A 24,482-nucleotide genomic window follows, 5' to 3' on the forward strand; every position below is an offset into this window, starting at 1 on the left:
CAATAGTCTTTAATAATTGTATAAATCGTGGTGTGCTTCCTGACCTTCTGAAACTTAGTCAAATTAAACCAATATTTAAGTCGGGATGCTATTCTGACCCGAATAACTATCGTCCTGTGTAGGTTTTGCCAACACTTAGTAAAATTTTATAAAGAATTATTTTTAATAATTTTAAGCCAAATGCTTACTTACTTTAACTAATATAATAATAAATAAATGGGAGGAATCGCAGAATGCACTTGGCATTTTCTGTGATATATCTAAGGCTTTTGATTGTGTTCAACATTCAACACTGATCAGGAAGCTATTTCACTGCTGATAAGGAACTGCGCTCGATCTTCTAACTACATATCCAAACAAAAGAATTCAGAAGGTGGACGTCACCATAAATTACTTCCTTAATGACACCACAGATTGGGAATGGAGTGACCGCCCTCAGGCTATTAAATAATAAGTTTAATTGTACAATATTACTTTGTAAACATATTTTCTCGATAACAAAAAAGCCCGCCGAGTTTGTTGCGCCCGTTCTTCTCAGGTCTGAGGCATTCATTTTGGAATGGGTAGTGGAATGGTAGTTTTTGACTTTCAATAAGTCACATCCTATTTTGAATAAAAATATTTGAATTTGACTCCTATCAGTATGGGGCTACCACAAGGGTCTATTCTTGGACCGTTCCTCTTCCTTATCTACATAAATGATCTTCCTAACCTTATAGAAAAATAAACATAAAGTAGTATTGTTTGCGGATGACACTTACTGATATTTAAAGTGAAAAGAAACCAGGTTAAGTAACTGATCACCGCAGCCCACATCAATATAATCAGAAGAGCGTCGCCGACCTTCTGAGCCGAGCGTCCAATAAACAGACGTAGGTAATATTATGAATTCGAAAACACATTTGTGCGTGTCGTACGTATATCTGTTACATTGAATAAAGTTAGATCGTTTATTATTATTGTAGGTATCTTAAATACTTAGGTATCTATTTCTGCTGTCTAGGTACACACCCGCGAGGAGTTGCAGCCTATCTTGTATTTAGCTGATAGTTTTTTTATTAATACATATGTCATGTAATTGTTGTACTTAGTTCTTTTGTGTGTTCTAATTAAATTTAGTACCTAATCGTAAACTTTGAATATCAGTCGTATAGACGACTTGACAGTCCAATAATACGTGACCAGCCAAATATTTATTAATGTGTGCGTACTGCGTCACCTACCTAGTGGTTTAATATTCAAAATACTAAGGAGTTACTGCCAAGCGTGGCTGACTTTTTACGCAGCCTAGCGAAACTCTCTAAGAAAAAAGGGATTCACTCGATTGTATGAGACGTGCAGTCATTGATAGATTGACAGATGACGGATATAGTCTTGTACAAAACGGAAATAGCCGAAATCCACTACGTTTTAAGCTTAGAATATTCACGCTATTTAAGCAAACTTAGCCGGATTATAGTTACTTCGTTGCCATATTGTAATAACAACTATTTCAAACTTATGTCAAATGACTGCACGTTTCATACTAAGCTAAATTTAATTTTTTACCTAGGCAGTCCCGCCTCTTATATCGTAGTATTTACTGTATCCTCTTTGTTTTATGATGTGTCAATCAAAATAAATCTTTGTTTAATCTTAGCATCGACCATTACCGATACATTTAGAAAACAACTACTCAAAGCTTGGTAGTCCACTTCAATGTGATACTGGCAAATCTTCCACAGAATCAGAATCTCAATCGGTGTCCCCCCGCCGCGGCCCTCTTCTCGTCTCGTCGCGCATGCGACACAAGCACATCTCACCTTACCTTGGCTGACACCGACCCCAAAAATAACAATTATTGTTACTGCATTATATTGATTTATTTATTTAAAACATCACAAAATCCACAGATCTTAAATTAGGTTACAATAACACTATTTAGTAGAAATTACTTCTAATATCGGATTTACAATATTTATAATAAGACGTGGTATTTGTGCATGTGTGGTTTGGTGAGAGTGCGTGTATGTGAATTACTCTTAATATAACCTGCCTTTAGATTTTTATTAACACTCCATAAAAAGCAGCCTTTACTGTTATTAAAAAATTCAGTACTGTTGAATTGTTTATTATAGTTGCATAGAGACAGATTACCGAATTTCCATAATAATTAGTGTGACTCAGCGGGACTTGGAATAGAGACGTGTGTCTAGTGCGAACTGACGGTACTCGGAATTGTAAGAATAGTTCAGTTAGCTCTGTACTGTCGATCCTACCATGAACTATGTTATGAAGGAAATAGAGATCCAGAACCTTGCGCCTGTCCTCAAGTGATATCATATTATGAAACCTGCAAGATTCGTGGTAGTGCACCTAATTATAAAACAAATAAATGGTCACAATCCTTGTTTAAAGATGCGCGAAAAAAATATAGTTCAAGTGAAACAAGCCCGAAATTTAGGAGTACAGTTTGATAGTAAACTAAGGTTTGAGGATCACATTATTGAAACAGTTAGAAATTGTTATTATAGATTAAAAGTTCTTTACCAAATTCGTACAAATTTAAGTGAAGATATTCGTATACGTCATCTACTTGACTCTCTTGTTCTATCAAAACTTAATTACTGTGATACAATGATGTAGGGTAACGAGGGATGTTTGCTAGCCCGTGAAAAGTTACTCAATCAGCGAGTACAAAATGCTTGCGCTAGGTTTTGTTTTCCAATACCTCGTAGAGCTCACGGATCACCTTTTATTAACAGTAAAGCCAACCAAGTTATTAAATATGCAATCACACCGATCACTACACTTTGCCTGTCTACTATTTGGTGTAATCACCAAACAACAGCCATCATATCTTTATGAATAACCTAAATTCTCTCAACGTAACGTAAGAAGTGCTTTATTATTAATTTGCCCCACACATAACACAGCCGCATTTCGTGGAAGTTTTCGGTATACTGCCACAAAATGCTGGAATAATATACCACCTCCAATCAAAAGCTCATCTGTCACTGCTTTCAAAAAAAAATTCAAACGGCACTTGCTAGAAGTTTTTAGAATTTCAATTCAACCTTCGCACGACACGCCACAAGTTAGGATATCATCCCCACCATCTGGATGTGTGGCGGTCCTCCACAGTGCGGTTTTCAAGGAGCTTTCTTCCTCGTACCACGAAGCTGTAGAATGAGCTTCCTTGTGCGGTGTTTCCGGGACGATACGACATGGGTACCTTCAAGAAAAGCGCGTACACCTTCCTTAAAGGCCGGCAACGCTCTTGTGATTCCTCTGGTGTTGCAGGAGAGTGTGGGCGGCGGTGATCACTTAACACCAGGTGACCCGTACGCTCGTTTGTCCTCCTATTCCATAAAAAAAAAAGTTCAGGTAACCAGTTGCGTATCTTGCATTGTTATTAAGATTTTATTTACCTACTTTAAATATCTATAAGATGATAATGATAAGCATTTACGGCGTTAGTTGTTATTTGGTTTTATGTATAGAACATCATTGGGTTTTATAGTTGATTAAAGATATATTTTATTTTGTTTAAATGGTCAAAGTTATGACTATCTATTATTTATTCAAACCTATTGTTATCTTATTCATAAGAAAAATCAATGTTATGATATTATGATGTAATGTTATGTTATTAATATTTTCCTTAAATTGATAAGTGATTAGTTACTAACAGATTTAATTTTTATTTTTTAATAGAAATTACGCACATTACAATAATTTGATGAAATTAAAATTCTGCCACATAGCACTCCCTTACTGTGTGCTGTTAATTATTTGACTATGACGTTACGGTAGGTGACTTAAATATCCGGATAGCATGTAAAAGATTCGGTTGAATATTGTTAATTTGCTCCTAAGAATTGAAGAGTTACGTTAATTTGTCATAGATCCACTAATCAGAACCTCACCACTCTCATCAAACTATTCTAGAAGTATATCATTTATAAAAAAAGAATAATCGAAATCGTTTGGCGTGATATTAAGTTATTCGTTAATTTGTCGCGCATTTTATGGTTTTCTCAAGGACCCCATCGTCAGAACTGCACCAAATTGAAATGGAACAACACAGCAACCAGTATCCAGTTCAAAGTCGGAAGTTCTGAGGTAACGAACAAAAAATAAATTTAAATAAAAATTAGATAGAAATAATACCAACATTTTCTATTAATTTTATTAAACTTCACCAAAAGGACCATAAGTACAACAGGAATGTATAAAACATAGTGGACCCACACATTTAGCTTAGAACTAACAATCTTTCACATTAATATCATATTCAAAAACATCTATAAAATTTATTCTCAGATAAAAAAAAAACATAATATAAAGTTCTTTTCAAAATATATAAAATATAAATAAAAATTGTAAAATAATGCACCATTGGTTATCTTAAAGACACTGAGACCGTACTTACGAAAAACTTAGTTCAGTTGTAGTCATTTGATAGCTGAGATTATGTTGAGTACGTTTCATTATACACAGTACATTGTACAATATTATGAAACAAACTGTTACAACACAAAGTATACTAAATTATAACAGTATCCAAAACTTATTTGATTATTAGTTTTATTGGAATAAGTGGAAATCGATGATAGATTTAAATTATGCGAAATGCGACTTGATGGCTTATTTAGTATGAGAAACGGAACGCATTTTTAGATGTGTGATACCGGACAGTGTATTATAAGTTGACTCCAAGCGATGTTTATAAATATGGAGTTCGTCTCAAACGTCTAAGTTCGCTCCATAGATGTCAGCCTGAGGATATCATTTACTTCTTGCCAAGTAAGCCTTTGATCATGGATTCCAACTTTCTGGTGTCAGCAGCAAACTTTCTGATCCCTTCAGAAAGTTTGTCAGTAGCCATTTGATCCTCATTGAGATGCCAACGAAATAGAGCTTCTGTCAGAGTCACTTTTTCTATATCACTCTGAGCAGCTTCTGCCGGATCGAGGACCTATAACAAATATGCATAATAAAATTTTTATTTTCAATTTTTTTTTTATGGAATAGGAGGACAAACGAGCGTACGGGTCACCTGGTGTTAAGTGATCACCGCCGCCCACATTCTCTTGCAACACCAGAGGAATCACAAGAGCGTTGCCGGCCTTTATAAAAATAATATGCTATATGTAAAATAGTTAGATAAACAATTTTATAATGATACTAGCTGACCCAGCATACGTTGTATTGTCATATTATAAAGTAATAAAAAAAATTCAATAATTAAAATTTTTGGGGTATAAAAATAGATGACGATCGATTCTCAGACTCAGATTGCCATCTGGTAACCCTATTCCGGATCTGTGGATCGAACAATATAAAAATCGCGATACAATTGTAGACGGGTGAAAATTTGAAGTTATAATATGTACCTAGTCTGACTGAAAATACTGAAACAACGAAAAAAATAGATTTCTATTGCAAATAACATTTATTACTTTTTCAGTGTGTTAGTTTAATACATAAATAAAAAACAATGTAAAATATAAAAAGCTTATTCCAAGTGGTCTCCATTTGCATGCCTTTTTGATACATTTTCACAAAAGTATGGCTCAGTCACTCCTTCATAGGTAATGGGTCACCCTTATTATTTAGGGGTATGAAAAATAGATGTTGGCCGATTTTCAGACATACCCGATATGCACACAAAGTTTCATACACATCGGTCCAGCCGTTTCGGAGGAATTTGGTAACAAACACCGCGACACGAGAATTTTGTATTATATGTATAAGATGTACTTTTTATAAACATTTTCTGTTTGTTATTTATATTTTGTTATTGTTTTTGTACCTAAATATAAAAAAAATTCAATGATGATAAGCCCATTTCAGTTTTCAAACAAATAAAGGTACCATGAAATGTAAATGGGCGCTCCCCTGTTTTAATATCATTTCAATTGACACACACATTTATATTTCACATTTTACACCAATGACAGAACAAAATTGCTCTAAAAAAACCTATTGAAAAAACATAAATATTCAAATAGCCATAAGGTCTACTTTTGTCTAAACATATTTAGACCAAATAAGACTTTTTTTCACTTTCGTAGTTCAAAAAAAGTAACGTAAAGAGGATGTATAATTCTTACACTAAAATAAAATATTTTAAATGTACCTTTTTAAGTTTTTGCTCACTATCAGCCAATTCCTGCAATAGTTTGGGACTAATAGTGAGCAGGTCACAGCCTGCCAGCTCTTGTATTTCACCAGTGTTGCGGAATGATGCCCCCATCACTTGAGTCTTGTACCCAAACTTCTTGTAATAGTTATAAATGCGGGTAACTGACATTACTCCCGGGTCGTCCTTTCCTTCAAATGTTTTCTTAGTATGTGCCACGTGCCTAAAAATTATTTCAAAATAAAATTACTTCGTCATCATCACGATTTCAGCTGGAACACGTCCACTGCTGGACGAAGACTGCACTGTCCAAACCGCCATCTGTCTGTCGAGCTGTGTGCCCTGCCCACTGCCACTTCAGTTTCGCAACCAACGAATATTACTTAAAAAAACATGAATATATTTTTTTGATAATGTTTATATTACATTATACACATTAGCCAAAAAGGGCATGCAAATTACATTAGCTCCACGTCATTACTTAGTCTGGCCATAAATACTGTTTCAATTAAAAATAAACAAATTGTTACATTTGAATATGGAATCTGTCATTCACATCGACAAAATTGATTGTTCATGGCGTTTTCTCACTTTGGCGCCAATACATTGTACAATATTTTGCGATATTAAAATGGAATGGGGTGTTAAATCGAGAACCGAATCGCTGTGATTGAATTACACAAAGTCGGTATGAAAACAAAGTCAATTTTTAAAATTCTCCATACGCTTGGTATTAGTAAAATGTTTGTGTACCGGGATATTAATAGATACAATGAGACCTCTATTTGTGACAGAAAAAGATCGAGTAAAAAGAAGTAAGGGAAAGAATTCGAAAAGCAAAAGTTTTCATCTCGGGAAATGAAGATAGCACCTAGAACTATGTCGCATATTTTAAAAGATGACTAAGGACTTGCAGCCTATAAGAGACGTACTGGTCATTTCTTAACTGATAATTTAAAAAAGAAAAAAATTATGAAGGGGGTAAAATTGAAGAAACTACTGACGCAAAGAGAGGTCACAGAAAATTTTTGTTTACGGATGAGAATTTTTACAATTGAGCAACATTATAACAAACAAAATGGCCGTATTTATGCTCAAAGCTCTAAGGAAGCTTCCCAATCAGTCGACAGAGTGCAACGTGGGCACTATCCGACTTCAGTGATGGTTTGGTGGGGTATTAGCTATGAAGGAGTGACTGGGCCATACTTTTGTGAAAAATGTATCAAAACATCGGACACGAGTGTATCAAGATACCATTCTTGAGAAAGTAGTAAAGCCCCTTAACAACACTATGTTCAATAACTAAGAATGGTCCTTTCAGCAAGTGCCGGGTCATAAAGCTCGGTCTACGCAGTCTTGGCTGGAATCGAACGTTTCGGACTTCATCAGAGCTGAAGACTGGCCGTCGTCTAGTCTAAGATCGGAATCTTAATCCACTGAATTATAATTTATGGTCAGTTTTAGAGAGTACGGCTTGATCTAAACGCCATGATAATTTGGAGTCCCTAAAACAATCCGTATGGTTGGCAGCGAAGTATTTTCCCATGGAAAGAGTGTGGCCGACACAGGACGATAGTTATTCATCAGGTCAGAAGAGCATTCCGACTTAAATATTGGTGTTATTTTATTATATTTCAGATTGTCAAGAAACACACCAGAGTTTTAATTATTTCCCCAGGGCTTACAAAACTTATATTGAAAATTTGTTTACACTCTCTAACATTTTTCCAGAAGAAGTGACTCAGCAACACTGGTGGAGGAGACAGGAGTGATTGTGATAGAAACTGGAATGTCAGAAAAAAAATCTCAAAAGCAGAAGCAACTTCCTGCTGTGATTCAATTATTATATTGTTTATTGATAGATTGTTTTCAATGTTTCGGTCTTTCACTCTTCCAGATTCCCAGTTAATAACATTCCAAGTCATTTTTATTTTATTTGGTGCATTTTTTTTCTGATAGCATGCATAGACTTTGTAGTAGAACAAACATTTTTAAATAATTTGAATATTTTTTAACATACTCAAGATAAGATGCATCATGATTATATAGTTCATATAACTTTTGTCTGCTCCTAAGAATGCCAGCTGTTGCCCAGTCATTAGATGACAAGAGACCACCCGAGTTGACTGTCTTAGAAGTAAATATAGAAACTCTGTTTTATTTATTTTAATCACACATGTCATTAGGTAACCCTAATAGTAACCTATTATTTAATTCAAATTTGTGAGTTTAACTGAAACATTACCTCTATATGTCTCCATTTGTCTATTATTATTTACACGAACCTATTATTTTTTATTTATTTACCACTGTGCCCCCAGTCAGATCCTCACCCACCACATACAAATGGGTTTTCAATTTTCAAATTAATATGTATGTTTAAAAGGTTGGCAACAGTCTTCTAATTTTTCTGGTGTTACATCCTTTTGAAGTTGTACTCTTTTATAAAATAAGAATAAGGTAATAGAAGTCACTGCCATTGTAACCACCACCAGCCAAGTAATTTTTTGTTATATTACTTCAACTTACTACTTCGATTATTGATTGACAACTTACCAATCTAATATTCTTCCAACAAATGGTGAGATAAGTGTAACATTGGCCTCAGCGCACGCTATAGCCTGGTACAATGAAAACAGTAGAGTCAAGTTGCAATGTATTCCATGTTTCTTCTCTAATTCCCTGCAAATATTTTTTATAATAACACACACATTTTAAGTTTTACTTATATACAGATCATATTTGGATTATTTGAATATCTCGCTCCTGTTAGTGTCATCATCTGTTATCATATACAAGTCTGGGTATCACCACAATCACAGAAAGCGGAGACCCATTTGACGTAAACAATATCTGCTAGTTACAATAGTAATAGTTCATGACACGTTTTCATACATTACACTAATTTATAAAACATTATTATGATCTGAGTGAACTAAGTGTCGCGCCGTCGACCGCCGCCGGTAATGTCCAACGATAGTGGCAATGAGTTTATTGCTATTTCTTCTCATTACCTCAACCCTTTACAAAGTAGCAGTACATTCAATAAGAAAATTTTTTTTGACATTCATATTTGTCATTACGGTGACCTACATGAATAAGTGATTTTGATTTAAGTGATTTATGCTTTCAAATACGTACCTGTACATATCTACTAAATTATGGTCCGGCTTTGATTGCTTATATATATATAGTTATTGAGGCCGTCATTGTTAACGACGTCATGTGAGCCGTGGCAGCCGACGAACATTTCATCATCACTAATTCGGATCATGTGATTTCAGATGGACCAAACATACTCTAATAGTGAAGACTATTGAAATATTTTATCCTTACTTGGCAGCCTGTATTCCCTCCCATGTAGACGCTAGTTTAATGAGGATCCTTTCCTTCTTGATACCGTGCTCAGCAAACATTGTAATCAACTTTAGGGCCTTGGCCATACTAGCATCCTTATCAAAAGATAATCTGCAATACCAATGATCTATATCAGCAATTAAATACAGTAATTAAAAATACATTAAAATGCCAAACACAAATAAAGATATGCTGATAATTATTCATTTATTTATTTCACTTGTCACAAGATTGATAATAGTACAGTTCTAAATTCTGTCAGCCCACAATATAAAATAAGAAGAGGTGTATTAATATACTATTTATAACTAGCTCTCTCAAACTTATGGGATGCCTTAATGCATGTAACTATGAGATTTTTAGAAAAAAAAAAATATTAAACCTTTTCTACTTGCAGTATTAACATCTATTATAAAATCCAAACATTTGTCAAGTTACCATAAAAACAATTATATAATTCTGTATTAAATATATACATTATATTATAATACTTTCTTCCACATACTACGAAGCTGTGGAATGAGCTTTCTTGAGGAGTTCTTTCGTTCTTTCTTCTTTCGTGAGGAGTTTCTAGGAGGATATGACATGGGTACCTTCAAGGTACACCAGCTGATCTGTACGCTCTTTTATCCTCCTTTTCCATAAAAGAAAATTATACTATACCTTGCATCAACTTCAACAGAAACCCTTCCTGGAATAATTTTCAGTATTTCACAACCGAATAGTACACTTAACATGTCTAAAGTTTCTGCTAATTGTTCATCAATAGATCTGAAACAATATAAATATAACTCAATTAGTTGAATGAAAATGACAACCTCACTTTCATGACTTTAAAATACAAGCCATTAACCTTTTAATAACTGAAATAAACTAACCATTTACCTCCAATTTTATTTAAATCATTATAGACCAGTGTTGATAATTTTTGAAACCAAAAAAAAATAATAGTAGGATGAAACCATTGGAAATGGAAGAAAATATAACAAAAATGAAAGGAAAAATAAATTACGGGTCTGGAAATCCGAGGTCAGGATGTGGAAAAGAGGGGGGTGATTAAGGGTAAAAAACGGTTTATCTTGATTTCCGGCAAAACTGCAAGTATGGAAAATGGAAATAAGTCAAATGGCAAAGTTGTAGGTAATAAAAAGTTCTACAACTTTTGTTTTTACAATTTTTTGACATAACCTCAATTTTTTATGTGAAAAATTCAAAAAACCAAGTTTTTGGTTTTACATTTTAACTTTTTCAAAACCAAATTTTTTTTCACGAAATTTGATAAAAATTTAACTTTAAATGTACCAAATACAATGTAATTTATTAGAATTGTAATATTTATTTTTTCACCTTATTTTGCTCAAATATTGAAAAAGAATCCTTATTTTCACTCGAAAATTCACCCATAAAAATATCAGCATTTTTCAAAAAAATTATCTGTTTTCTGTTCGTCAAAATCTCTACTTTCCAATAATGTAAATAATATAAATTACAATGGCAAATGTTTGGAAAATTTAAGCCCAACAAAAGGTGTTTCATAGAGTTATTTCATATGGATTACAATTAATCAAATCTATTTATAAATGTATAAAGGATAATAATTTAGTATTATGTTATCCATTTTTTTTCATTGTTATTGATTACTTCGTGATTACGGCACTCACACAGCTTTTCTGTCAATGCATATTATTAATAGATTGCGTATAATTACGATGATTTGAATGAATGTATCTAAAAGGTTTTGAAACAAAATAAACCATCTTATGAACAAAATAAGGGTGAGTACTTGGTGAGGGAATATGATGCTGTACTGCACATTCCATTTTGGTGTATCTGAAAAATCTATTGCTCTGGGGCACTGCCGATTTGGGAAGGTTAAATAATCAAATCATTCAAAGGACTAAAACACACATACCCTCCACAGTCCTTGCCATATTTAATAGCTTTATCAACCAGATGTTGATACTGATCCATCCCAGCCGCGGACAATATTAAACTGGGATTTGTGGTAGCATCAGTTGGCTTGTATTCCTTCATAGCTGAAATCCATAGAACAGCAAATTTAATGAGGTATTTTACATTTACTCTTAAATTATAGAAAGTTATGTGATAGTATAAAGTTATATAAATTATACTCTTAATTATTTCATAATTATGCTCAGCTGCATGGGTCTTTTATGATCTCATATAAAGATAACATAATAAAAGAAAATATACATGAACATTATGGAAACTTTCAGTTTTATAAATCATTAAATTTTTCAGCATTATTTTGGTTGATAATTAATGCATTTTGGGACAATGTCCAGTCCAAAATTCATTGAAAAACTCTATACCTATGTAAAGTATGTTACCCCTAAGGAATACAGAATATTGCAGCAAAACTTTATGCTAAGCTTTTTAAGAAAAAAAGTGTACAATTTTTTTTTTCAAAAACCAGTTTTAAAGACTAATTAAGTATAAGAAAAGATTTCTTAACGCGCAGAGCCAATAAACCACGAAGAAGAAGAAGAAAAGATTTAATCTTTTGAAGTAAAGATTAAAAATTTTAGGAAAAAAAATCACTTACAAATTTATGTTTATTTTTGTGTATAAAATTAATGTAGCTTGCATAATGTTATTAGACTTTAATTACAACTAATAAAGAAAAAAATAACCTTGAAAGTCTCCAGTATCTGCCACAACAGTGGAAAATTGTTTCAATTGGTCCAACACACTCATTTTCGTCCTTTTCGCTTGAGGTTCACCGCTCATACTGGCAAGAAGATATTGTAGGAAAAATATGAAAATATATTATCTTGAAGGTGACCTTGACTAGTAGTGGACTTGAAAGATATTCTATAAAAAGGAAAAGAAAATATGAATTAACCATAACAAATTAATTATAAATGATAATCAGTGATTTGAAACCATCAAATGAATTTTAAAAATTAAAAAGAATTTCGAGGGAAGAAATATAACCTTTAAAATAATGTCACCTTGTGATACACAAAAAACAATAACTATAACGCGTCAAAAAAATCAACTCACAAAATCCTTTGATTTGACAAAATTATTTTGAGATATTGAAATTACAGTTAAAATAATAAATAATAATTATAAGTAAAATAATAGTACCTACGTACTTATAGTTACAACCTTATCTAGGTCGTCAAGTTGAAGAAACAACTAACTTACCAAGTTAGTTGAAGTTTGAAGTTTGAACCAGGGGTGGGACAGTCGCCTTAAAGTGACGTTTTCAGAAAACTGTAGTGCCATCTGATAGGTGGCCCCAAAATTAAAGCTTTGTCAGCTGTCACTCGCTTTGAAACCTGCCCACTGGTTATAAAATGGCGGCTACTCTCGTGTTTTCCATTTTGCATATTTTTGGTATTGAAATCAAAGTGTAAGTGCGTCGAGTCGAGCCTTGTTTTCCTCCGCCTTGCTGTTGCGAATTCACTCCAAAAATCTCCTTATTCTGTGTATTTCTACTTTTTGTGATAGAGACACTTTTGTTTGTGGAATTTATGAACTTTGGTGTAATGCCGAGACGTTGTGCTTTCGGTTGTGCGCTCCGTGATAAGTAAATTATTCTCTTAAATCTTAACAGTATAGTTTATTGACTAATCTTGTGATAAATAAGGTATCATATAAGGTTTGTTCTACTCTCAGGTTCTACTACCGGTCCGTAGATTGAATTTGCAATCATGGTTAAAACTATTATAAACATACCGGTTTTCTGTATCTTGCCCCAAAGATTAAACTCTAATCCCCTTATGTCAGACTTTCCCTGACTTATATTGTTTAATAATAATTGACAGCTGTGCTCGCTTCTGACACCATTTTTATCAAGAGAAAAGTCAATATATGAGTCCAAAATCTAATACTAGCCCAATGGTCATAACACTAGCTTATCACAATTTATCTGATGGCTATAATAGTCACTCAATTTATTTAATAATGTTATTTATTATTTTCAGAGATTCCAATGCATCATTTCCCAGATGCTGTCAAATTTCCTGAGCAGTTTAAAACTTGGGTCAGTCTTGTTGGTGGAAACCCTTAAACATCTGATTTTGAATGTTATAAGAAGAAGAGAATTTGTGATATACACTTTTCTGACAGACACAGAAATCGTAATCAACGGCTAAGCACATTGGCAGGTCCGATGCTTCATCTGCCTGGTAAGTCCCCTAATTTAACACATATTGAGTTAATATTCGATTCTATTCCTTATTCTGTCAGATTTAGTCACACCACTAAGAATCTTTGTTGAGTTGATGGTTTTTTTTAAGGTATATTGTATCATTCTGGAAACACCTGATTTTCTTACACAGTTGTGATTACAAAATTCAATGGTTGCATTTCTAGCTGAAACTGGTTCATTATCAATGATAATCATTTAATAATGAAACATAATCTTTACATATTCACATTATTTTTCAGGACAACTACAGAGTCAAGTAATCTTAGGACAAGCTTCATCCACACAACATTTACTGCATACAATAATACAGCAAGACTGTTCAGGTAAATAATTTTTAAAACTTATTTACAATGTCGTAAAGGTTACTATAACATAAGTGACATTCTTAATGATACCACAGAAATGGCATGGAGCGGCCACCCTCAGGGTATTAAATAATAAATTTTATTGTATGATTTAACATTGTAACCATATTTTTATGCAAAAAATGAAGCCCGCTGAGTATCTTATGCCCTTACTTCTCAGGTCTGAGGTATACTTTTTCCAATATGTAGTATTGACTTTCTGTAAGTGATATTATATCCTATTTCGAATAAAATATTCAGAAAGAATATAAAGGCAAACTCAATTGCTGATAAAAATCTGTCAAAATTTAGCCTAGAAATGGGCATTGACAATTTGATTTTGTTCTGCTTTTAATCCCATGTCTTTTATGTTTCTTCTTAAAATTATTGATATTTATGGACATACACATACAGAATTTTGATGTATTTCTTGGTTGTAATTTTAAAATCTTGGGCCCATAAAATGTTATTGATTGAAAATCCCACATTTGATCTTGATATTAATGTCATGTTTTCATATAATATAGTCTTCATAATTTCATTTCATTTACATAAGATTTTACAAATCACAATAAAAGTTCTCCGGTTCTCTGTGGCATACAAATAATAAATAATCATTAATCTATAATTATGTTTATTATTTACAGAGCTATATGTGAGCAACTTTATTTTAGAAAAAGCATCAACTTCAACAACATTCCTACCTGTAGCTGCAGGTAAAATTCGCATATTTTTTTCAATTTGTTGGCCATTATCAATAATAATAAATATATAAATTAATGATTATATTTTGTTTTGAACATATACCAAAATATTATATAATATTATATATTTCTATCTATTATACACAACTAAACCATAATAAAAACAAAATTTTATAATTTTAAATTTTGTGAGTAGTGTCGGTATATTTTTCAGCTTATTTCAACTTGTGATTTAATTTGAGCTCTAGACTCTTAAGAAATGCTGCACTGGTTCTACATTTTCTGAGTGCTACTTCATTATGATTCGATTTTTTGGTTTTAATTTTATTTTTCTCCATTATCGTCTGATTGAAATTGACGATTGAAATGATTTGAAAAGTATAGTTAAAATTCACTCTGACAAAGTGGGCAACAAACTACATAAGTATTATTTCCAATTTCAGATGCATCTCAACAATTTACTTCAGCAAGGTGCTTGATGCTGGAACATAATTATAGTTTTATTAGCAAGCCTAAAGGAACAGCTGGAAAAGGTATTAATATTATTATACTAATATTACAAATGGGAAAGATTCTGATTTCTTTTGAAAATATTGTTTTTATACTTTTTTATCCAAAAAGTGCTGAATAAATTTGTATGAAATTTGGCATAGTTTATGGTCTTTTGTCTAGGTGGGCAAAGTAGTTCCCTCATAGTCCCGGAGCTGGGGACAAAAATCAGCAAGATTCTTGTAATGGCCCATCATTTATTTTGTAGTATGTGAGTCAACAAAGTTAGGGAGTAGCACACCTGACAATGGCGAGCTTTGATGTAATATTACAACACTCATAAGAAATTAAACATAATAAGAAATTCGAAAGGTCTTTTTTTAACAAAGATTAACCATAAATGTGACAGTAATTTTATAACAGCAGATTAATGCATGACATGACATAAGACTATTGAGCCAAATATCTTTTTTGATGAAGGCTGCATTGGTACCTGATAGGATTGAGAACAGCTAATGTCCGTGTGGGTGGTGTAATATATTTTTATTCATTACTAGCTGACCCGACAGACGTCGTGCTGTACATATCAGATTCTTCTTCTTATCAAAACCTTTACTGGACTTCCACAAATATTCAAGACCGAAATTAGCCAAATCGATCCAGCCATTCTCAAGTTTTAGCAAAACTAACGAACAGCAATTCTTTTTTATATATATATAGACTTTAAGACTGAATCCCTTTTCATGTTGTCCATTTATTTAATACCATATAATACATATATTATACAATTTGTAAATTAAACATTGTTTCACAGATCTAATGGCTCCACAGTGCACAAAGATCAAGCATCTTCAAGCAGAAATATCGCGCTTGCGAAAAAAAGGACAATCTTTCAAAGCAAGGTTAAAAGGTGGTGCAGATCGATCAATCGAATTTTGTCCGGAAAATTAACATATTATGTGGGTGAAGACGAAACAAAAACAGCTGCCCAACAATATTATGATAAACATAAACATTATAAAAATAAAAAGTAATATGCAAACATTGCTTTTTATTTCTCTCACCCAATAACTTCAATTACTCATACCAACACAACTAAATCCTATCCTTTATGTTCTATGTTGTGGCAAAATTAAATAACTCACTCTACGTGCAATTTCAACATGGTAAAAAATTGCAGTACCTATATTAAAAAGTAGAGTTAGTTATTTAATTGCGTCACAACATTAAAAATGAATTTCATAATTTCGAGCTAATATTATATTATAGTTATTTTCGGGGCCAATATTCAGATGGCACTAGTTTTCAAATAGACAGCTCGTAATGCGTAGAGAGGGCTCTCTTTTCCCTATATATTATTATACTCTTTGGTTTGAACTAAGAAGTTAGTGAAGTTATCAATTTTTTTTTTGGAATTTAATGTCTTAATAACTTTAGTAAGTTATCAATTTTTTTTTGGGATTTTATGACATGGTAAATAAGACCTTTAAGTCAAGTCTTTTTTTTTATTATCTAAATATGTATACTTTTCATTTCACAGTTCACTTATCACTTCACTTTATTTTATATTGTTAGAATTGTATTCTTAATATATTTATATAACGGTTTATAACTTCTTTTGTCTCTTAATAATTGATCAAGTGGAGGCGGGCGGGATAAAGAATCACATAAAATTTTGGAGTCACTGATTTCACTAGCCAGCACAAGTCAGTCAATCAGAAATGTTTGTTAAAACCGAACTGATATTCACTGTATATTTGTTTTTGAACTGACTACTACAAATGATTGACAAATAATACGATTATCTAAATAAACATTAATAGCGCAAGGTAAAATAATTGCTTCTATATTTATAGCGCCATCTATTGGAAGCCAATCAAAACCACATATCAAATCAACTTGAACATCCTCCACCGCCAAGGACAGTCTTGTTCTTGTTTTAATCTGGCAAGTGACACAATTTTGAGATTGCACACTGCTTTATTCCAGTGCTGGTACGTACATCGGAAACTCGAGTGAGACCGTCTTTCCCTGGATACATTTTCTCAATACGTCCCAATTGCCAATCTCCAGGCGACAATCTTGAATCTTTAATCAGCACCAGCTGTCCAAGGCCTATCTCAAATTTAGGTTTCAACCACTTTGGACGTTGTTAAAGACGGGATAAGTATTCTGATTGCCAATGGGTCCAAAAATCTCTTAACATTCTTTGTAAGTATTGCCACCGATTCAAATGAGAGATTGCAACCTTTTCGTAACTGCTGTCTGGTATCGTAACCGTTGGCTCTCCAATAAGAAAATGAGCAGGTGTCAAATAATCTAGATCTTCGCCTAAAGCTGTTAATGGGCGGGAGTTTAAACAAGCTTCAATTTGGGTAAGAACGGTGTATAATTCTTCAAATGTTAGTGTTGAGTTTTATAAAATACGTTTTAAGTGGTATTTTGTGGATTTCACACCGGCTTCCCATAAACCACCGAAGTTAGGAGCTCCTGGAGGTATGTATTTCCATCTCGTTCCTCTGCTATCTAAAATTTTTTGAAATTCTGTGGGAAGTTCATTTCTTCCTTGTCTCCACATTTCCAATAGTGCTTTCTCTGAAGCTACAAAAGTTGTACCATGATCGCTCCACAGTTCCTTGCAATGACCTCGTCTCGAAACAAATCTTTTGAATGAAGCAATAAAGGCGTCCGTAGTCATGTCGCTAACCAGTCCCAAATGAATGGCTTTAGTTGCCATACAGATGAAAAGGCAGATGTATGATTTGTATGTTTTCGCTCCTCGACCTTTACTTATTCTTGACGAAATGGGCCCTGCAAAATCGACACCACTAATGGCAAAAGGACGCGATGGATTCACTCGGACATCTGGTAAATCTCCCATCATTTGTGTACTGGATGTAGCATGGTATCTAGCACACAATTTACATTGTCTGTAGTATCTTTTAATACTTTGTCCTCCTTTAATGATCCAATATTTACTTCGTAGGTAAGTGGTCATCAATTGGGGACCACCGTGTAAAGTTTTAAAATGAGCTTCGCGCAGTAACAGGGGTAAGAGGACATTATCTTTTGTAAGTATAATGGGATGTTTTGTATTAAATTTTAGATTTGCCTGCTTCAATCTACGTCCTACTCGTACTACTCCATTATCATCAAGGTAAGGGTTTAATGGTAATAATCTACTGGTCGCATTAATAGCCTTTCCTTTCTTCAGGTGAAGTATGCCATCAGGGAATTCTATCTCCTGCGCCATCTTTAAACATATGGAAAGTGCTTCTTCCCTTTCTATACATTTAATATGATTAGGTAATTTTTCTTTTCCTTTAAGGTTCTTCCATCTTCGACAGTATGCGACTACATTTAGCAGTTTCTCTAAGGACGAAAATTTCTTCAGCAAGGTAAGTTTTGATTCCATTTCATTTGTAGTTATATTAGTCACTGCACATTTTGCTGAAATACGTTTTTCTTCTTCTGTTTCAGGCATGACTTCTGTAGACAGTGGCACACAATTGCCTTTAAAAACAAACATAAAAAAAAACATACCGACGAATTGAGAACATCCTCCTTTTTTGAAGTCGGTTATAACAACCTCACCTTACCTCAAAACATTCGACGGAGTGAACCGATTTTTATAATTCTTATTTGAAAGTTGGTGCTTCCCGTGTGGTCCCATTGTAATTTGGTTCATATCTGACAGTGGAATCCATAAGAAAACCATGAAAGTTTTAAATTTGCTATATATACGTATAGCAAAATAGATGATAAATTTACGAATAACTCAATATCGCGCCTACCAATTTCGATGATTCTTTTTTTATTGGAAAGGATATACTTCAAAGATAGTTTGGTGAGAGTTTGGTTCAGTTCTGATTACGGAATCCATGACAAAGTAACGGAACACAGTCTGTTATCAGATTGCAAATCACTTACGTTCATTGCTGCATTGAAAAATTTAATATATCTACACATATTTAGACAAATTGTTAGTAAGTGTACTTCAAATTCACTAAAAATCATAAAATAAAAAAAAATAACAAGATAACAACCACCTTCAAAACACTATTCCAAAACAGTAGATATAATATGCACTAAAAATTATAAAACTAATTGCGTATTTTTATACAATGTAATTACTTAATATTATTCTAGTTACGATTATTGTAGTTTTTGGAATCGGTGTCATACAAGATAGGTTTGTAACTACATGCGTAGTTATTGGTGAGATGTGCTTCAGCCGTGAGGAGGCGACAGGCGAGAGAGGGTCACAGCGGTAGCACACCGATGCAAAAAATAAAAATAATCATAACTAGAATTAGATTAACTTAATTTAATTAATTTGAATTTATTAAATAAATAACCTCAGATACGCTGATGATACTACCCTTCTCGCACAGACTAGAGAAGATATGGAAAATTTTCTAAACCGTCTAGAAAGTACCAGTCTCCAATTCGGACTTATTATTAACCGAGACAAGACGAAGGTGATGATAGTAGACCGGGCCGAACAATTTGGAACCAACGTACCCTATATAGCCAACTGTGAAGTGGTTCAGACCTATATTTATCTTGGTTCTACTATATCAAGTACTGGAGGATGTGGCGACGAGATCAGACTACGGTGCGCCATCACCAGGTCTGCAGTGGAACAACTGGGAAAGATTTGGAGGGACAGGAGGATTACCAAGAAGACTAAAGTCAGATTGATGAAATGCCTTGTGTTTCCAATCTTTCTCTATGGAGCCGAAACTTGGTCTCTGAGACTGCAGGACCGCTGTAAAATCGATGCATTAGAGATGTGGTGCTGGAGACGCCTCCTAAAGATCCCGTGGACGGCATTTCGCACCAATGTATCCATCCTCAAAGAGCTTCGTATTAAAGACAGACTATCGTCAATTGTGCAACTAAGAATACTGAAGTTCTTTGGTCACGTCTCTAGAAATGAGAACTCGATGGAGAGACTGGTAGTTCAGGGCCAGGTGTAAGGCAAGAGAGCACGCGGTCGATCGCCAACCCGCTGGATAGACGCCATCACAAAGGCTACTGAGTCCACCATAGTCCAGTGTACTCGCAACGCCTCTAACCGTCAGAAATGGAAGCACATCGCCAGGAGATCTACCCTCAGAAAGGATGTTGACCCACCGAACACTCCACCATGTACCTCGTCAGCGCAACCACGACCACTCTGACAAGAGTGTCCGACTAAGAAGAAGAATTAGATTAATTATATAGATTGTATAAAAAAACGCAATCTTTTATACTTTTTAGTGCATATTATATCTATTGTTCTGGAAGTGTTTTTGAAAATGGTTGCTTTTTTGTTAAAATTTTTTTTCTTAGAAAGTTTTGCTAGGCTGGTTAGGAGTTACTATAAATAGTTACATTACATCTTAGTACTCTGTGAAAGACGAACCGTGACAAAAGCGATATTTTTTCTTTCCACTCATATCAAGGAGCTTTTGAATCTTTTGGATTGGATATGTGTGTCCACCTGCTTCAAGTTTTCTTGAGTAAACTATTTCAGAATTTTATATTTATTTCACGTTAAACAAGATTGAAATGTTTTAATCTACCAAGGTGGTGAAATAAATCACGTTACAAGTTAATTGTACACGGGAGTTTGAATAGAAATAGTAATAATTACAAAGAAAATCTTAATAATATACATATTACATACGCGCCAAACTCTGGCACGAGACTGTCTAGTCTCGTGCCAGAGTTTGGCGAGTCAACATCTCCTGGGGATGTCTCGTGTAGAGGCGAAACACGTGTCAAAAAGTTTGAAGACAAATATTGGCGGAATTAACACTCAAGAAAACTAAAAACATTTGGATAATTATGTTCCGCAGAATAACGCCTACTTCAATAAATTTACCTAATATTCGTGCTATGAAACAATTATTTGAATGTATACTATAATTATATAGAAGCATAAACAGATTAAAGAAGAGTTTTAAATGGATCTCGGATGGAAATAAACTATCTTAAAACGAAGATAGGTCATACCTATTCAGAGCTGGGATAAAGAATACAAAAAGAGAATTTAGACACTACGTTTAAAAAAAATTACCAAGATTTCCAGTTATGTTTGACATTCATATTGTCAACATTGATAGGTGAGCTGGACAACTGTGTGTCTAAAAGAATTTAAACACTACGTTCACTTCTGTATCCAAGGTACAATCTTATCAATATGCTGGTAATAATTTTATCAATATTTAAGATAGAGTTACATTGTTTATAAGAAATTTAATGTTGAATAAGAATTAATAAGGTTTGTCGTTAAGTAGGCATTTTTTTCCAGGAATAACTGAGATAAGGACCAAGAAGAGCAGCAGTACTGTTCATGCACATACATAAACCCATTCAAAAGGAATTTGTCTCAACGATAAACTTAGTATAGTATCGTAATAGACGAACCCTGTGTGAAAGTGAGTTAACTATCCTTACATAAAAACCTAGGTGTGAGAAAGCAACAAAAAAGACCATGAAAACGTTTGGAAAAAAAAATAGTATTAACCGGGTTTTAATTTTAGTGGGTTTATCGTTATTTTACTGTGTTTTAACGGATATTAATTAAAAAATTTAAATGTTTCGTGTTCTGTTTTAGATTGTGTTGTTACATATAGCAACAATCCAACTAAAGAAACATTTCACAGGTAAATACTGATTCTGCAATACTACTTTCATGATGTTTATTTCCGTAGCTAACATATTATGCAATAAAATACTAAATATTACATTTTATATGCGCAGTTAACACACTATTTTCTTCAAATTATAATCATTTAAGAAATATGTGCTAGATAATAAAATATTGTATACGTGAATATGACGCTGATTTGTCATAGGGATAGACCAAAAGCAAATACTACACACTTCACTAACTCACTAACCCATCTGTTACACTAACACACGTGAACATTTTAAAATTAGTGTCGCCGTAATGAGGAGAGTGTTGCCTATTTCGCTAGTATAATGAGCTTAAAACTCAAAACAGCACAGCTTCATTTGCGTTTTTTTTTGTCCAGAAAAATGTGATTTTTTTTGTAGAACACTAATGAAGTATGTATCTTCCTAACGTCTATTATAATAACATAAACGAGACCAAGATGGCAATAGTTTTATTGTTTGATAAATAAATAAAGCTTAAAAGAAAGATGTATCATGGAGCTATAGACGCGCAGATTTTGTAATGAGTAGTTTAGAGTGTTCGATTCTGTCTGGTCAAAGCTATCCCTACACTGTTCGCCTTCACACGATAATAAGTTCAAAGGGAAATAGCAATTATTCATAATAACAAAATAAGACAAAAAATCTAATGACGTTGTGTCGATTTCGTCGTTAAGGCAATCGACTCAAAGGTATGTCAAACGCCTTAAAAAATTAAGACAATCGTCTTACTCGGTACCTACGCAAAGAGTTAAAATTTAACAATGTATATTTTTTTACTCTCCGTCATCCGTTTCATCATAATTATGATAAAAATTAAATTAAACTAATCTCTCCGACAAGTGTTTAAACTTACCTAAGAAAAGTAAAAGTTAAAAAGTAATGAAATTATGGTTTGATGAAATTTGTTGATGAATAAAGTCGGTGCCAGGTAGACTTAAAATCTATCAATAGGTACCACATATAAAAAATAGTATTTTATTAATATTAAAAGTAAAGGTTTGCATAAGAGATGTATTAAATAAAATTTTTAGTTATTTGATATTTTTCTGTTTTTGAAGTCGGTTTTTTCAAACCTCTTACTTGGCTCCATTTTTTCAAATGCTTACATCTCACAACTCATTCGTCTTCCCTTCGTTCGATTATTGGGCAATAATTCCGTTTGGAGCAGAAAATGATTGCCCGTCTGGAGTCGTAGTAACTGATTGTGCAACGATGATAAGATTGGCAACGGATTGTGAACCCTGCCTCAGCCAAATGGGGCCATTAATCCTTCCGCCATTTCCACCATTTGTATATATTATGTAAGCAATAAGAAAACTGGTCTTAAGCAGCCTTCTAAATACCTTTATATATCATTTACGGCATCGCTTTCTCTCGAACGAAAACAGTGAAAGTTTCTGGTCTTTGAGGGCGACGCCGCTCATATACTGGTTGTACTCCTGTAGCGCCTCCTGTTTTCCTGGGTACTCCAGCACGTATGCAGACACTACAGTCACTATCTTCACGTTTACACGTGAAAATAGCCATGTCACCGTCATGTCTCCCTATACTAGTCCCGCGTGCAACCTGATTCTGCTTCAAATCTTTTCAGACCTGTGGATTATGCTTACGCGTCCCGTTTATTGTACCCAGTACATCTGTATACTGCCTTTTAAGGTATCTCATTTGTCCCAACTGGTTGTACCAGCTTTCCATAACAATACGATGCCCAACATTCAGTCCAAGAGCTGTAACAACACAACTTTGGCAGTTGTGGTACCACACCCATGGATAAGTTCTGGATGCATAGACGTTTCCTTTCCTTTGTACAAAATGCACTTGAGCAAATAGCCGGTGGTAGCCTCGCACAATTCCTAAGAATGTATAATTCCGAAAAGTTCTTGTTGCAGTGGTCTAATATTGGAGCATATATTGCCAATTTTTCATGCATAATCGTTTCCCGTTAGCCGGTAAAACAAGCGTAGTCTTGCGTTCACTGAAAAACTTTACTAACGTCAGGATCTCGATGCCCCCAATACATTCCAATTCTCTGGCACTTTCACCATAGAATCATTCATCACACATTTATCTTTAACTACATCTTCCATGCCGAATTCGTCGTCTCTGATATTCTCTACCTCACTTCCTTCCTTTCTAACTATCACATCGTGACGTAAGCGGTGCATCATGCCCCTCGTCAACATCTCAACTTTCTCCTCCTCATTTTCACCATCGGACCGGTCCGCATCCGACTAGCCATCGCTGCTCGAATCAGCTAATAGTAGAACAATTACCTCATCCTGCAGCAGTGAACGACGAGCCGTCAAAATGCGCCGGCCACGTGCAGATGTTAAGGGCGTTATACTTCCACTAGTCGCTACTCCAGATGTCTGAAACAAAAAAACTTAGGAAACCATGATGATGGTAGGTGTAGTACCGTAAAGATGTAAAGGATATAATAAAAAAGAGAGAATACAAGCAATCAAAGTCAAAAAGGGAAGAAGTGCCTAGAAACAAAAAGTTACGTTTATTACTGTTTTTTTTAGTATTTGTTGTTATAGCAGATAAATACGTAATAATAATAAAATTGTGTTAGTAGAAAAGAAAGCACTAATGAGTTTATTATT

At 33.8% G+C, this 24,482-nt stretch overlaps 2 protein-coding genes across 7 annotated transcripts; one reads left to right on the forward strand and one right to left on the reverse strand.

Moving 5' to 3' along the window:
- Window positions 1–4,153: 4,153 nt before the first annotated feature.
- On the reverse strand, window positions 4,154–12,683 carry LOC126970049 (probable transaldolase). 6 transcript variants are annotated; one of them, XM_050815724.1, is made up of 8 exons: window positions 12,659–12,683; window positions 12,139–12,319; window positions 11,397–11,520; window positions 10,148–10,255; window positions 9,464–9,595; window positions 8,684–8,809; window positions 6,125–6,350; window positions 4,154–4,960 (listed from the first exon to the last, which is right to left on the reverse strand). In XM_050815724.1, exons 2-8 carry the CDS (start codon window positions 12,233–12,235, stop codon window positions 4,775–4,777), a joined length of 999 nt encoding a protein of 332 aa, XP_050671681.1. In that variant the 5' UTR covers window positions 12,236–12,319; window positions 12,659–12,683; the 3' UTR covers window positions 4,154–4,774. The 6 variants fall into 6 exon arrangements, with proteins under 6 accessions (XP_050671681.1, XP_050671683.1, XP_050671685.1 ...); XM_050815726.1 differs by lacking the exon at window positions 12,659–12,683 and adding an exon at window positions 12,599–12,657; XM_050815728.1 differs by lacking the exon at window positions 12,659–12,683 and adding an exon at window positions 12,607–12,651.
- A 121-nt stretch (window positions 12,684–12,804) lies between these two features.
- On the forward strand, window positions 12,805–16,246 carry LOC126970050 (uncharacterized). Its single transcript, XM_050815730.1, has 6 exons — window positions 12,805–13,043; window positions 13,441–13,644; window positions 13,907–13,990; window positions 14,659–14,727; window positions 15,159–15,248; window positions 16,019–16,246. The coding sequence occupies exons 2-6, from the start codon at window positions 13,629–13,631 to the stop codon at window positions 16,153–16,155; spliced, it is 396 nt and encodes a 131-aa protein (XP_050671687.1). The 5' UTR covers window positions 12,805–13,043; window positions 13,441–13,628; the 3' UTR covers window positions 16,156–16,246.
- The last annotated feature ends 8,236 nt before the right edge of the window (window positions 16,247–24,482 follow it).

Source organism: Leptidea sinapis, chromosome 19 (genome assembly GCF_905404315.1).
Source record: "Leptidea sinapis chromosome 19, ilLepSina1.1, whole genome shotgun sequence".
In the NCBI taxonomy this organism is placed as follows: Eukaryota; Metazoa; Arthropoda; class Insecta; order Lepidoptera; family Pieridae; genus Leptidea; species Leptidea sinapis.